The sequence below is a fragment of the Molothrus aeneus genome, chromosome 3 (assembly GCF_037042795.1).
Source record: "Molothrus aeneus isolate 106 chromosome 3, BPBGC_Maene_1.0, whole genome shotgun sequence".
In the NCBI taxonomy this organism is placed as follows: domain Eukaryota; kingdom Metazoa; phylum Chordata; class Aves; order Passeriformes; family Icteridae; genus Molothrus; species Molothrus aeneus.
This window is the reverse complement of record NC_089648.1, coordinates 104154983-104170425: the sequence shown is the minus strand read 5'-3', so window position 1 is coordinate 104170425 and position 15443 is coordinate 104154983. Positions and strand designations below refer to the sequence as shown.

Below are 15443 nucleotides of genomic sequence, written 5' to 3'. Positions count from 1 at the left end.
TCTACATAAGAGGATATAAATGGATATAAACAAACTGGGTATAAATGTATGCATTCAAGATGTAAGATTGAAGAGCTATGTATTTTTAAAGAGCCCAATATTTAGTAGAATATTTAAAGAGCCTCAATATTTCACTGATAATGACCTTAATAACTACAGTTTCTTTGCAGGTGCAATGTTTTCTGAATGGACCTCTAAGAGAGGTCCAATGTGATCCCAAATATCTACATCACTTCCTTGTTTTCTTTCTTTTTCCTCTCAAAAGTACCAAGGATAAGAATTTCAGTTAATTTACATCTGCTTTTGGCACAGGAAATATTTAACTGAGCACCTAAATATGAATTCCTAATTTTAAGAATCTAACATTTGTCAGAGGTTATTATAGCTCACTTGTTCATGCTTGTCTCTGTGGGTTGTTAAAAAAAGCCTTTTTCCTGAATGCACTACATCATTGTAAGAATTGTAATCAATTTAAAAGAACTGGGGAAGATACATACAAATAATTCTAAATTCAATTTTTATGACTATCTTTGATATATTGTAATTACATTTCATCTTTCCTTATGCAGTCCTTTCCAAAGTATTCATTTGCTAGCAGGACAATCCCAGCTGAAGGCTTGTTATCCTTCCACCTCTATCTGATTTCTAAAAGTATGACCTCCTTATTCTTTTTGTCACTAGAGAAAAATACTGACTGAGCAGTGCAGCATTGTGGTTTATCAGGGATTGTTGTATGGAAGTCCAGGGTGCTTAGTCTCCACTTTCATTTTGCATCCTCATTACCAGCTGCCTGATATTAAAGTCACATATTTCATCATTCAAAAAGAAGCAGCCATGTTAGTTGCCAGTATCTTGAAAAATGGTCATGCCATTCATTGCAGCCCATCACCACAAGTAATGCTGGCAGCTTGGCTTTGCCTCTCTGTCATCCTTCTCCACCACTGAATAAACTGTTGAAAGACTAAGAGAAGCTGCTGTGAAGAACATGCAGCAGGTGGTACAGCCTGTGTCCCTCAGTCTCCTGCCCATGTAATTTGCCAGGCAGTAGAGGAGAATTAGTGTGTGACTTAAAAGTCACAGCTGAAGAGCGAGGTCACGGGTTTTGGCTTACACAGGAGCCTGAGCTGTGGTGAGGAAAGGAAGCAGGAAGTTTATTAGTAAAATAATGGCAGTGGGCAAAGTACTTCTTAAAGTCAAGGACACCTACAGGATTTTAAATCTACATAATTTCTTTCCATTTTTTTTCCCTTTCATTTTCTCTTGCTCCCTTACCATTTACTTTGCTTCTCTCTTGAAGAGAAAAAGAAATCATATGCTTTATTGGGTGCTGACTGAGAATCCTTCACCTTGCCAGCTGTGTGTCCCTAAGATAGGTACATGAGATGTGAACAGTGTGAAAATTATACTAATTGATTTCAGCTGAATCTTTACCACTAGGGCAAAAAGTCGGGTGTTTCAGTCATCTAAGACAGTGTTGATGTTTTTCCCTCAATTTTTATGCAAAAGCAAACCTAGCATAATGTGGGTCTTGCAGACTCTTGAGTGAAACCGAGTTCATTGAACTGGAGGCATTGGTCAGCATCTGATTAACACGGTGTGCTGTTTGTACACTGGGCTAGTGGGTTCTGTGAAACCAGCCTCAGGCAGGGGAGAGGCAAGCAGAGAGGAGAGCACCCCAAAATTCATGGCCCAGCTGCAGAATTTTCTCAGAGAGTCTGAAGAGTGCTTTTCTAGTCCTGTCCCACCAGAGACGTGCAGAGCTGAAAGAGATGGAAAAAAAGCCTAACAGGCAGATGAAGATTTGATGCATATTTGCAGAAAAAGGAAATAATGAGTTGATGAAAAGATGCCTGTAGTCTTTCCCCACAACATCGTCATGATCATTATCATCATTGTGAAGGCCTCCCAAAATCTAGCCCTGCACCTTTGTGCTCCCAAAAACTAGCCCAGGACCTCATTAATTCCATACACAGGCAATAGCAGCAAGACTGGAAAAACATTTTAATTATGATCATCTGAACTGCTTTGGAGTTTAATGTCCCATTAATGATGATTGTATAAAAAAATGTTTAACTTGCTTGTTGTCTGCCTGCTCTGGAAATGTTTCATGGTGAGACCTGGATAAATGTTTATTGCTTCATATCTCATCTTAGTTCTTGGATAAAGATTTTATATATATATAAAATGAAAACACATATACAAGTGAGGATGTACCCAAGAGCTGTTGGATGGAGGTATAGGTATATATTAATAGGTAGGTACATAGGTGTATATGTTAATGCATCAGATTTCAGAGATATATTAATTTTATGTCTCCTTTAGATGGATAATTTGGATTAATTCTGCAATCCATCACTATTTGGGCATATCACCAAATGGAGTAAAGATAACAGAATCAGGCAGAATTCTAGCCGGCCTGGCTTTTGCTTTGTTTTCATTTCTTCCTGTAGGCTAAAGCTTTGGCAACTTTTAGTGTGTTCAAAAGCAAAGCAAACCCCTCTTTTTATAGTAAACATAACTCCTTGTCTGGTGAAGAGTCACCAGCAGTGGGGGTTATTTTAATGGACATGCTGTATTACTTTAATCTAAGCCTTTCACCATCTGTTGTGCCTATAATAGTGAATGCGAAAAGAGCATATTTTTCATTTCAGGATTACATTAGTAAAATGTAAGATAAAAGTGATTTAAATCATGCATATGTTCTTAGTACAATGCAGCCTGCATCTGTGATGTTTTTTTCCACATGGTTTAGACACAAATCAAGAGAAAAGCTGTTAATGCTGATGTAGTGAAAGTTTTTCATGGAAAAGAGGGCTCTGTGAGGGTTTCACCATATATTTAATGTTTATAATGATAAAAGCCTGAGTAGGATGCCAGAAAATTGTATATCTATAATATCTGTTGCTTAAACATCTGGGGTGGCGTGTAGAGCAGGCTGATGTTGCTAGGTATGACAGGACAAGTCCTCAGGCTGGTGCGACACCTGTAGGAATAGAAGGGCAGGCAAAAGAAAATCACACGAGAAATATTAAATTGTCTACTGGCCTAATACACTTCCATGGACTCTCATAAAGTAAGATTCCTTAGACATGGAATTTCTATCTTCCTATTTCCTTATCTCTTTAGCCCTCCTGAAGTTTTTCCTTGAATGAAAATGCATCAATGATGGCCTGCAGACCTTTTCTTTGTCAGTGCTAATCCTGCTGGTGTGCTCTCACTTTGATTGTACACTGGATTACCACTCTGGAATACATTTCTAATTTTCAGAGGTGACAATTCAGGTTCCAGGGACCAGCTGGAGGACCATTTAATTTATGTTTTGTTATTTTTTTATGCCTGATGACAATTCAGAAATCACCTGAAGGGAATTCAGATGTTGCCAGTTTGAAGTTCTTTATCACTACCTACTGATTAAATTTTGTCAAAAAACCAAAAGTAATAAATTAGTTTTGCCTTCTGACTCCTGATAGTAGTCAGAGAGCAGAAATTAGCAGAAAATAAAGTGTTTCTGCTGAGACATGACTGAGATTGAAAAAAAACCCAACTGATTTTAATTTACCATAATTTTCATTAAATCGTATTCAATTTTTTATGGGTCTTTCATCACTTGACATATGGGAGCCTAATTCTGACTTGAGAGATAGTGTTTCCACTCCCATTTCAGTAAAGCAATATCTCTGATCACCCTTTAGTTCTCCCCCATCAACATGTCACACATGCCCATATTTGAAGTCTCCACCTGTCAACATCAGATTCCCAGAAGAGGCAGTGGTTGGACTGCAGCAGTGGAGGCAGCCTGAGGATGCCAAAGAGAGATGTGGCTGGCTTTAAAGGAAATTGGACATATTTTTGCCCTGTGTCTGCTTATGTTGCACCTTAGGAGTAAATTCTCCTATCAAACCTTGGCAGAAAATATGGACCTCAAGCAATTGACTGTGTTAATTTAATTCTGTCCATGGCCTATCACCTGCCACGGGTCAGATCTCAAATAATCTTCGTTCACATCAAGTAGGAAGAGGATGAGTCAAGTATTGGTCTTGATATATGGTTATATGACATCACACAGTGCATTTCTGAGATACTAGATATAAAACCTATGAGATAATTTCCCTTTCTTTAAGAAAAGTGCACAAAGGCCTTTTGTGATTAAGTTCAAGATAAAAGCAGAAATTGCACAACTTTTCAGTTAAATGAAGAAATTCTCTTCAAGAGAAGTTATGTTGGACACTGAAGTGTCCTTAGAAAAAGAGAACTAATAGAAGAATATCTAGTAGAGATAGGGCAGGAAATTAGGAGTTTTCCATTTGAAAGATTCTCTGGCATTTATTATCATCATAAATAGTCCAAAAAAGAATTTTCATTATAATATTATTGGAAATTAATTTTCCTTGTCCTTCTCATGAAAGAAATGCATACTAGGAGTTTTATTTTTAATAAGAAAATAAATGAACTCTTGACTTTTCTCTATTTGCATTTAGGCTTATGCTGTAAAATATTTCTGCTTAACTTTTAAAATTAAAAAAATCTGGTTTATACAAGTCAAATTCAAACAGAGCATTAAAAACAGTTCTGAAATTAAAAGCAGATTAAAATGTATTTTCCTATTTTTTTGATTTTTGTTCCTAAATAAAATTTAATAACTATTAATCTTGTTAATAATTTCTAATTTTTTTAATTGGAAACTTAATTTTATCACATTTTTTGTAAACAAGCTTACAGTAATTTTTGTTTTGTAAAAAAGCTTACAATACCTTTTTGTAAAAAAGCTTACAATAATTCAGCTGTTATTTGTGAAGGTGTCTTTGTGATTAAGCAGTTTGTAAATGTTAGGTCTGAAAGGATAATAGAAGAGACAGATGCTCCATTTGATGAAAATAACATTGTGGTGACTGAACAAAGTTCCTAGTTAGTGTATGTTGAGTTACTGGCATTTAAAAGAGGTCTTTTGTGGCTCTGTAACTATCTAACCTTCATGAAAATTCATGTTTTTCCTTTCATCTCTAAACCTTTGTGATGAGTATGGTGGCACTAACTTTCTGACCTCCTCCATGTCTACTGGTAGGCTTGTTGCCTATGGGTATTCTTCTGACAACTAATAACAAAATATAATTGACTTCTTCAAAGCCATGGCTCTTTCTTTGTTTCCTTTAAATAATCTATCATGTTCACAACCTAAACAGTATTCACAAATATAAACTGGAATACTGAGGCAATGCCCAATTAAATGCCAAAAAACTCCACTGATGTTGCACACATGGTTTAGGTTTCTCTAAGTCAAACATCTGGTAAGTACTTTCGATTGGTAAGTGCATAAAACCTTGATCCTGGCTGATAATGAGGAGTTTCATAGCAACTTAATCTAATGAAAAGGAAGGTAACCTTATGTTAGGCCTATTAAAAGAAAAGGCAGAGTGGGCATATGGAAGGTGAGTGATGGAATGGGAGAATTCCAAGGTTTCATGTTGTAATACATTGATTTGTGACATGAGTGTGCAGTGCTGAAGAGGTGAGCATGTACAGCTTTGGTCTCATCCCAGCCCATAATCATGGGTGAAATTGATTTAAAAATGTTCCGTGAAGTTTGACAGTTCCAATAAATAAAAAGATTTAAAAATGAGATAGCTAAATCCTAGGGGGTTTAATAAGCATTCTTTTCCTTTCCCAAAAGGTATCTAAAAGTTGGAAGCATATGAATACGAATATCTAGAAATCTGTGACATTTAACTTAACCCTTACTTCTCTCTAAACAAATTCTCATGTTCCTGTCCTGACTAATTTTCCAGCCTACTGGTTGCTTTTTTGTGTTAGGAGGGCCCTGCTTTAGTGAGGGTGAACAGTGCTCACTCTGCCTGCCCTGGTTAGCACTTACCTTTACTGGCAAATAGTTTCTGGATTTCCCTTGTTCCCATACTGCAATAGAGCTGGGATTTTTAGCTTCCTACCTATCTGCCATCACTTTAGAGCTTTCAAAATTGTTGGTGGTGCCAACTTTTCCTTCCTAATAAAAGGAAATAAGTTCAAAGATACAACTCCAAGTCAGAAAAAAATATCAACAAACAAAATATGAGAAAAAGAGAGTGAACCCTTAGAAAAAATCCTTCAAATACATTCGGTTTCAATTTGACATGTGAGAATGCTCCAGGAGCAGTGTTATTTCAGTCCCTTTTGGAAGTGTTTTGCTGAAGTGCATTGGAGCACCTTGGCTGAGCATAAGCACAGCTTTCAAAGCAACAAGAAAAACCTGGACATACTAAAAATATATTGAGTTGCAACATTGATGTTTCTGAGCCTAATATTACACATCATAAAGGAGATGGCTGTTAAGGGCCGACATGGGATGTTTTAGATTTTCATGAGGTCTGTCCTGTCATCTGCAAGCTCATTACAGAGTGTTGTACAGGAAAGGACCAGGAGCCCAATCAGAAGGTGCAGACACGCTCACAAAAAACACACTGTCACATACACACTCTGCCTTCCCAGTGCAGTTACGTGCAGATTTCACCCAGGTGTGGTAATTCCCATGCTGCTTCTCCTGTTTTGCAGTATTCCGGATTTCACACGGAGAGATCTGAGTCTGACCACGAGAGCCAGTGGGGTGGGAGCCCCCTGAGCGACACGGCCTCTCCGCAGCTCCTGGAGCCCGCGGCCAGAGCGAGCTCCCAGCACCACGACGTCTCCTGTGCCTACAGACAATACTCAGACCGCAGCGCGCTCTGCTACGGTTTTGCACTGGACCACTCCAGGCTGGCTGATGACAGGCATTTCCACACCCAGGCCTGTGAGGGAGGCAGATGCGAAGCTGGCCGGTATTTCCTTGGCACGCCGCAGCCGGGAAGGGAGAGCTGGTGGGGCTCTCGCTCAGCCTTGCCTCTGACTAAGTCGTCCCCTGAGAGCAGAGAAGCGTATGAGAACAGTATGCCCCACATAACGTCAGTGCACAGGATTCATGGTAAGACATAACAAGGATTTGCAGAAGCGACACCATCTCAGCTAAAGCAGTACGACAGAGAAACACAGCTGTTTATGTGGGAGATGGAAAATGAGATGCTTTCAGTGTATGTTCTTGTCTCAGAGATCACATCTGTGGAGATGATACTTAAAATTCAAGCTGAGCAGAATTTTATAGTCTGGTTTATATGAAGAAAAATATAATTTTTCTGTATTTTCATTGTGCAATTAAGGTGGAAAAATGTTATTGAGGAGATTTTAAGCGTGATCTTAAAAATATAAACAAAATAATCCACTTGATAGAAAAGTGGTTTTTATTAGACTTAGGATCAAGACAATTGAGATGGAATATATTTAGCAAAAAATTATAGGTAAATCCAAGCTAGATATTAAAAAATCTTGAAGGCTGTTGGAAAAATTGTTCTCTGTGACTTTTTTCCCTACTGGTTATTACTAGATTCTGTAGGATTTGATGTTTATTTCAAGTTGGCTATTGAAATTGACAGTTGATTTTGGTGTCAGACATTTAGCCTCAGTGATAATTTTTTGCCAATTTAAATTTCTCCAGCCTTTCAGCACGAGGCTTGAAATTTTGTTTATTTCTGATCGGTTGCAACTCAGTGCATTAGCACATTTTCAGATGCTGAAGCCAATAAAAAAGCCACAGTGAAAGCCTTATACTGGGTTTGGAAAAGTTCAAAGGTCTTTGGTTTTAAAATTTTAGGCTTAGTCTTGGAAGACAGTAAAGGCCCTAAAGTCAGAACTCAAGGTTTTAAGGATGCATGCAACATAAAAAAAAAGTTTTTCCACAAAAGAGCTGAACACCTTCTCTGATATGTATATGGGCCTTATTTTTTAAAGAGAGGTAAGAATGTCATAATATTTTCCCATTTCAAAAGCAAATATTTATGCATGAGGATATGATATCACATTTTTACATTGTCTCTGTCTAACAGCTATGGGTCCTTGAGCTTTTGAAGAAGAGTTCCCTCACCACTTGTGGTTATTTATTGTTGTGTATCCTGCATCAAGTCTCAACATAACCACAAGCTATTTCTCAATGTTGTCTCTGTTTTAGCTCCTGGAAGGGCTGGAATGTTGTACATTTGTAATTCCCTGAGATTTTTATTTTTACTATGGCCCAAATTCACTCAGACCTTGTTGATACAAACAGGTACTAAGGGGCCAGGGGCCTGAACACTGGCATTGATGGCACTTTGAAATGCCCTAGGATACCCTGCCTGGCCTCTAGCTACTCCAAAAGAGTTGCTTTCGAGTTGCTTCCATACCTGCAGGGCTTATGCAGGTGCTTGGCTACCCAAGAGTATATCAGGTGGCACCAGAAACCTGTGTTGAGGTGCTTAGATCTCTTTGCATATTTTCAGCTGTGTTGCTTGTTTCAAGTGGAGACACTGGAAACTAGAGTTTCTCACTGAAAAGCAAGGGGTCTTTTTTGCTGTTACAGCCCACCTCTGACTTGATTTTCTCGTGTGAAATTAGGTTCAGATTACATATTCTTCAAGATCACTTAAACCTCAGTGCTTGTCTCCTTTCTCTCTTTCCTAGGAAGAGGACACTGGGATGAGGACAGTGTTGTTAGCTCACCCGATCCGGGCTCTGCCAGCGAGTCAGGCGACCGATACCGTACTGAGCAATATCAGAACAGTCCGCATGAGCCCAGCAAAATTGAAACTCTCATTAGAGCCACCCAGCAAATGATTAAAGAAGAAGAAAACAGGCTACAGCTGCGGAAAACCACTCCTGACCCACTGGTCTCCATTAATGGCACAGGGAAGAAGCACGCTCTCTGTTTTGCAAGCTACCCTCAGCAGCAGCTGGCGGCGGATGTCTGCCGCGTGCCAACAGTTGCCAACACTCCTCCCTGTGAACACATCCAGCAGCGGGATGGAAAGATCATGAGCCCACATGAAAATGACTATGACAACAGCCCCACAACACTGTCTAGGATAAGCAGCCCCAGTTCTGATCGAATATCAAAATCTAGTTTGGTACTTGCTAAAGACTACCTGCATTCAGACATGTCCCCTCACCAAACCCAAGGAGACCACCCAGCAGCCTCTCCAAATTATTACAGCTCCCACAGGCAGTACTTTGATAAGCATGCTTACACACTAACTGGATATGCCCTGGAGCATCTGTATGACACTGAAACAATTAGAAACTATTCACTAGGCTGTAATGGATCCCATTTTGATGTGACTTCTCACTTAAGGATGCAGCAAGATCCAGCACAAGGACACAAGGGAACATCTGTTATAATAACCAATGGAAGCTGACACTTTTTTTTCTAAAAACTTTTGCGCTTTAAAAAATAACCTTTGAGATCTAATTGGAAGATATTCTATGTTTTCATGCCCTTGTCCTTACCAGCATTTCCCATACCACAGTGCACTAGAAAGAAGAACCTAAGGTTTGGGGGGATAAGTTAGTTAAAACACATTACTTCAGATAAAAAACAAATGCACTGGCATGCAGGGTTAGAGTAAATGGAGCTAAATGGAAAGCTTGTGCCATGCATGCTAAGAAAGATAGAAGAGGTTCAGGCAGGGAGTACCTGTGGCAGAGCTGTTTATCCACGTTGTGTAAGAGGTGTTGTTTGGAAACACTGCCAAGGGCAGATCTTCTGAACTGCATAGGTACCAGGCAACAGAACTGCTATGCACTCTTTTTACATAGGAAGCTGGGATGTGTTCCTTCAAAATACACAACAAAATGTGTACTTCTGGTGATTTGTTTACTCCCCAAAGACCAAGTGTGTTATGCTGCTGTATGGTATAAAACACCCGTGGCTGACCAATATAAGATCAAAAAAGGGAGAAAGAAGAGAGAACTCCTCGAATTGTTGTGTCCTTGTATACTCACAAACCTAGCTATTTACATATGCTTGATTTGAAAAGAGTCCTTATGATTAGTATGGTCAAATGTTTACCTCTACTGTATTAAAAAGAAAGGGGTATTCTCACTGTAGTTTTGAGAAACACAAAGGGCTTGCTTGTCTTGCTGTAGAGATGGGAGATGGTTCTCATGTTTTTGAAAGGTTGCCCATGGTGGCTAGTGGAGTGAAATGGAAGAAAATTACCTGGAGAAACAGGGATAATAGACTGGAATTAGGAGTGGTCCAAGGTAAACACTTAACCCTGTAGTTAAGTATGCCATTTAGTAATAATTATAAAATAAGGAAAAGTGGCTGAATAATTAAGAATTAATTTAAAACACAGAAGGAACTAAATAGAATCATAGAAATATTGCTGTAAAATACAAATGCAGTTGCATAAATGTAAAAATACATGAGTCAAGAATAGGTAAAAACTCTTTGGCAGTTTGTCTAACTTCTGATAAAGTTTTAGTGTAAATTAAGAGTAATAGAGTATCATAACTATTCTATCTGAAACACAGTGAAGTAATAGGCATGACCTTGATAAAGAACTATAAATTCTCTTCTTGATTGCAGCAGATAATTTAATGAATATCAGAAAATATTTTGGATATTAAAATCAGCCATATGTACATAAAAAAGTAGAGGGAAATCAATGTTCCAAGGAATTAAATTGCATTAAGAATGCTGGTATTGTCAAGGCCTGTCCTGAAGTTATACAAGACATCAAAAGAGGCAGAGGAACTTTTCTAAAATTTTTAATAACCTCATGAACAAAGAGCCTGATTAATTGGAAAAGAATAAATGCAAACATATGCTAAAAATGTAAAATAGGGCATTTGTAGTCACAATTGCTAGACCCGTCCTTTTTTGTATGGCATTTATATGGTCCCAAAGTTGACTGCAACAGGAGGGACCACTGCTCCCTCTTATGCCAATGTGGAGGAAAGGGGACCTGAGGTGGTTACTAAAATGAGATTAGCTCTAAGACTAGCTTGATTTGTAACATTCAGAAGCTCAACATATGGGACTGAATCATCAATGGGACTAAATATAAACCAGCATGCTATGGGTGGGTTAAAAATACTGTTTCCAAATAAAACTAATCAGAAGCAAAAGCTAAATAATAGCATTATAAACCACGTAAGTAGAGACATACTTTAAAGCAGAGGAAATTACCTCTCTGAACTTGGAATACTGTGTACAGTCCTGATCACTCCAAAGCAGATTGTGAATCTTGAATTGAGTAGTACCTTACTCCATAAGCAACCTTTGTTGACTGCAGTGTGATCGCTCCTGGTGAAATGCACGTTGGACACAAGGGAGAACAACACAGTCTGGTCTTTATTATCTAAACCTCATAACAAAAAAGGTGGAGCAGAGCTCAGCAAAAGATAAAGAGACTGAAAGATCTAATAAAAGCTTTAAATAAACTGGGTCTGTCATCTTTGTAAGGGAAAGGAGTAAGGGGTAATGTCACTGATGTGCACCAAACTCGGCACAGAGGAGAGATAAATAATGGTCTAAAACTACTTGAACTAGTGGCAGAAATGAGGGACAGGACACTGAATGATAGCAAAGGCAAAATGAGAACAAAATTATTTGGCAAGAAGTTTATTTGACTCATTGCCAAATGGATAATGAAGGTCAAAAAGAGAAGCAGATAGAGATTTGTTTGTTTGTTTTAAGATAAAAACTAGGCAAATAATTGAGGGGAAGAAAAACGTTGACAACTGTTAACTCAGAGGAAGAAATGGACCAAAATGGACTTCTTTCAGTCCAACAATTGTATATATTCCTAAAGCATAGGAATAAGAAAGTATTTTTGATAAATTTAGTTCTGGATACATATTTATTTCACTTGTTCCTATGAATGATATGAATAAACTTGTACTTGGAGTCTCATTTTACAGTATTAAAATACAATTTGCAAAGCCAATTATAATAGAGGTACATGGTATCACGCTATCCCTACAAATACATATAAAACTACACCTAAGTGTCAATATTGCTTTGTATTTCAAAAGAGTCTCCTAAACTGTTTGAATGAATGGGGTTTTCTCAGCACTCAAATTTTTTGGGATCACGAAGCACTCTTACTATCAAGCTTTTAGTTAGAAGGCAATGGAGTTCTGCAGACCAGCTGCAGTTCCCTGGCTGTGGTCTAATGGCCACAAGTAGCCAGGAAACCACACTTTGGTGACTGCTGCATTTGCATTCTGACAGGCACCTTTGAAAAATAGAAGACTTATAAGACCAACAGGCACAGCATAAGATGCTACAGGACTTCACCTAGGAAAAGAGGCCTGTGTGCTATGCAATAAAAGTCTCCCATCCTTATTTACAGCGATCTCAAGACTATAGTTATTTATTCATATTTTCAATAGCTCTAGTCCACTACAAAGGCAAAAAATGCACTGTAATGAATTGAATAAATCAGTAGAGATGTCTCTACATGTAGCCATCTTGTGCTACAAGCAAAGGCTGAAGCTCTGTCTCCTCATGGGATTCCAGCAACTGGCAGTCCTTAGACTTCAATACAGTATGCTGGAGATGGATGTCTTTTGTCAGCTTGTTTGCTAACCTGCTTCTTTAGATAGCCAGGAATTTCTTCTTGATTGACAGAAAGCACTGAGTTTTGCAAACATAGACTCTGCATGCTTCATGCTACATGAAAGCAAGTCTGCAATCTTAATTATAGCATATAATATCACTGCAGCTCATATTACATGTGCTTTTCAATATGGTATAAAGCTTATTTTTTCCATTACATATTTATGTAATTCAAATTTTTATTTAGTATCCTTCAAGGATATAATCTCTTTTTTTATCTTTCTCCCTTTTCCAAATCAGATGGGAAGAAATATCTTGCAAAATTGAAAAATGCACGACATTTGAAGCAAATAAGTTTCAAATGTATCACATTAGCTAAAGGTTATAATTTTAAATAAGGTATATATGTTGTGTTTTGGAACAGAAACAATATAAATTGCTGTATTGCATCATTTCTCTAATATTATAATGGTTTGCTATTAACACAAAATGAATATTTTGCAACTACTGCAAATACAGAGTAACCACAGCTCTTTCAAACAATTTCTTATTGATGTCAGTGGATGGTACATTATCGGTTTTGTGCATTACAATCTTAGTACATCTCTTTTGTTTAATGAAATTAAAAAAAACCCTACTCTTTACATGAAATCTCACCCCATGAGCACAGAGTTTGTGATTCTGGACAAATTTGCAAAGCAATTCTTAAATTGAAAGAAGAACCTTACTCAGCAATTTGTCCCATTTATTCAAATGGGAATATTTGTGGAGTAAGGTACTACTTAGCATGTGCAAGGGGAGGAAAGCTGACTTCTGATAATAGGTCTGAGGGTTGTTTTGTAATTCTGTTTTCTTTAAATCTCAAGATGTGAGTATGGAACTATGGAAGATAATAACTTTCATGGTTGTGTTTCTATAAAAGAGGTTATTTATGTTCTGAAAAAATGAGTGCATCTCTCCTAGCTGAAGAGCCCCAAAAGTATTTCTTAAGCTTTAAAAATGGCTTTTGTTGATCTGTCTGCAATTTTGCCGTGGGTTACACAGTGAAATTCTGCTCTTTTAAAGTCCTTTAATCACTGTTATCTGAATCTCATTTTTGTCTTTACACATGCAGCATTTATTCATTAATGTCCCTAAGTATGTTAACCACCATATGTTCATTTATGTGAGCATGCTGAGTGAGTTGGAAAAAATAAAAGGTGGCATGTTATTTCTGGGAAAGGCACAGCCACCCCGGAAAATCAGCCTGGATGTTCCAAAGGTCAGAAAACCTTTCAGTCACAGAACAAAGCTGTGGCATACGCCTTGGTTCCAGACCTTCTGCCTACAAACCTGTGTGTAATGGGGATTACAGCACACAGTTCCAGGATTAGACCTGGCTATGTCTATTTTAAGGTGGCTGTAGTTAATATCTGGCAGCAAATGGATTCAGGCCCTGCTCTTTCCTTGAGTTGCAAGTTTACTTAAAGCACCTAAGAGCCTTAAGGCAATACAGGCTTTGTTATTAGGAGCAATGGTGGATGAACATGCTTTCCTGTAGGTATACTGGCTTAACACCAGATAGCTCCACAGTGTGGAGCATAAACTGTTTTATTTGAAGTTAGTATTGATGGTTAAATGTTTCAGCTGTGTGCACTGAGAAGCAAACCCCCCCCCCCAAACCAATAACAACAAAAAGCAGATAAAAAACCCCCCAGATTTCTGTAACCCTTCAGTTTGGTGTTTTGAAAGTCTTCTAGAGGTATAGCTGAGGATTTAGCTGTTATTTTGAAGACCAGAAAAATGAAATAGTCCTCTGTTCAAAACAGTGAGAGAACTAGTGTGATTCAATTTCACATTTTCTTATGGCATTTATTAATTAAAAAAACCAAAATGCTGTGAGGTTAAACTTCACTGCGGCATTTAGCTTATGTATACAAGAGTTCTGTAGATAAATCTGGCTCTAAGGTTTTAGGAATATATCCCTTTTTGAAAAGAGTTAATTTATGACTCCACCTATGAAGCTGTATTTGAAAGGAAAGATCACATATAGGATGAAAAAAGATTTTTTTTTTCCTGGTTGCATTCCCTATTTAACTCCCCTCTCACAGAAATTTCTCAGTCTTTCCTATTGTTCTAGGATTCCAAATGTCAGTTTAAATATTTTTATTTATTACAATTTGGACTGCATTTACTATTTTCCTTTTCACCTACAGATACATTGGGAAGTTTCACAGTGCAAGAAAAATCTTTTTCACACAATACAAAATGTTGGCACCTTTACATTCTAAGGAAATAAAGTCTATGAGAAAAAGTATGCTTAGGGCAGTGCAACTTTTTCCCAGGGTAAATATTTCAATGCATAAAATATACTAATCTAATAAAAAGAAAGCACTTGAGACATGATGAAGAATTTAATGTTTGCTTTAAACCAATGGTTACATTTAAGGACAAAAAGACACAGATTGCCAGTGTTTCAAATACCATGCTTTGCAATGTAAAGGGTCTAGTGACATTGTAGCATAACATCTGTAGTTTTCCTTTGGAATGTAATGTAGAAAATATAATTTAGTTATGTCAACTATATCTTGCAAAGTGTTCCCATTTATAATTATTTATATTGTAAATAGCTTTCTGAAGTAAATTTGAAGTTAATGTGCATAAGATGTATTTATTATGTGAAGATTTTTTTTGTTTGTTTAAAATATAGCTACCAATATGCAATTTTGGTCTGTTTTTCTAGATTTTTAAACTAAAGATTGTCCTATGTAGTATACTTTTTCAGGAATTTATTTTAATTAATGAGAGTATTTCCTAGCATTGGGAGGGGACAGGGTAAAGTAATTTATTTTGGTTCCTGTGAATCCTAAATGCTCCCTGAATTTTGAATGGAGTTTATCAACTATGAAGAGAGACTGATAAGAGTACTGCTACCTCATTCAAGATGCCTCAATCTGCTCAAATACTATTCTTTAATGAAGAACTTAATTAAGATTAATTATCTACTTTGTGAATCATCTTCCTTATTTTTTGAAGGCATCCTGAGGTACCCTGTGCCTCAGCTAAA

General features: G+C 37.4%; 1 protein-coding gene across 1 annotated transcript in view; it reads left to right on the top strand.

The window, feature by feature from the left end:
* SIM1 (SIM bHLH transcription factor 1) overlaps positions 1–15100 on the top strand; it is a 50365-nt gene extending 35265 nt beyond the window's left edge. The window contains exons 10-11 of the mRNA XM_066547530.1: positions 6544–6949; positions 8515–15100. Coding sequence (XP_066403627.1) covers positions 6544–6949; positions 8515–9245 — 1137 coding nt within the window. The 3' untranslated portion in view covers positions 9246–15100. The remainder of the gene's footprint in view (positions 1–6543; positions 6950–8514) is intronic.
* The last annotated feature ends 343 nt before the right edge of the window (positions 15101–15443 follow it).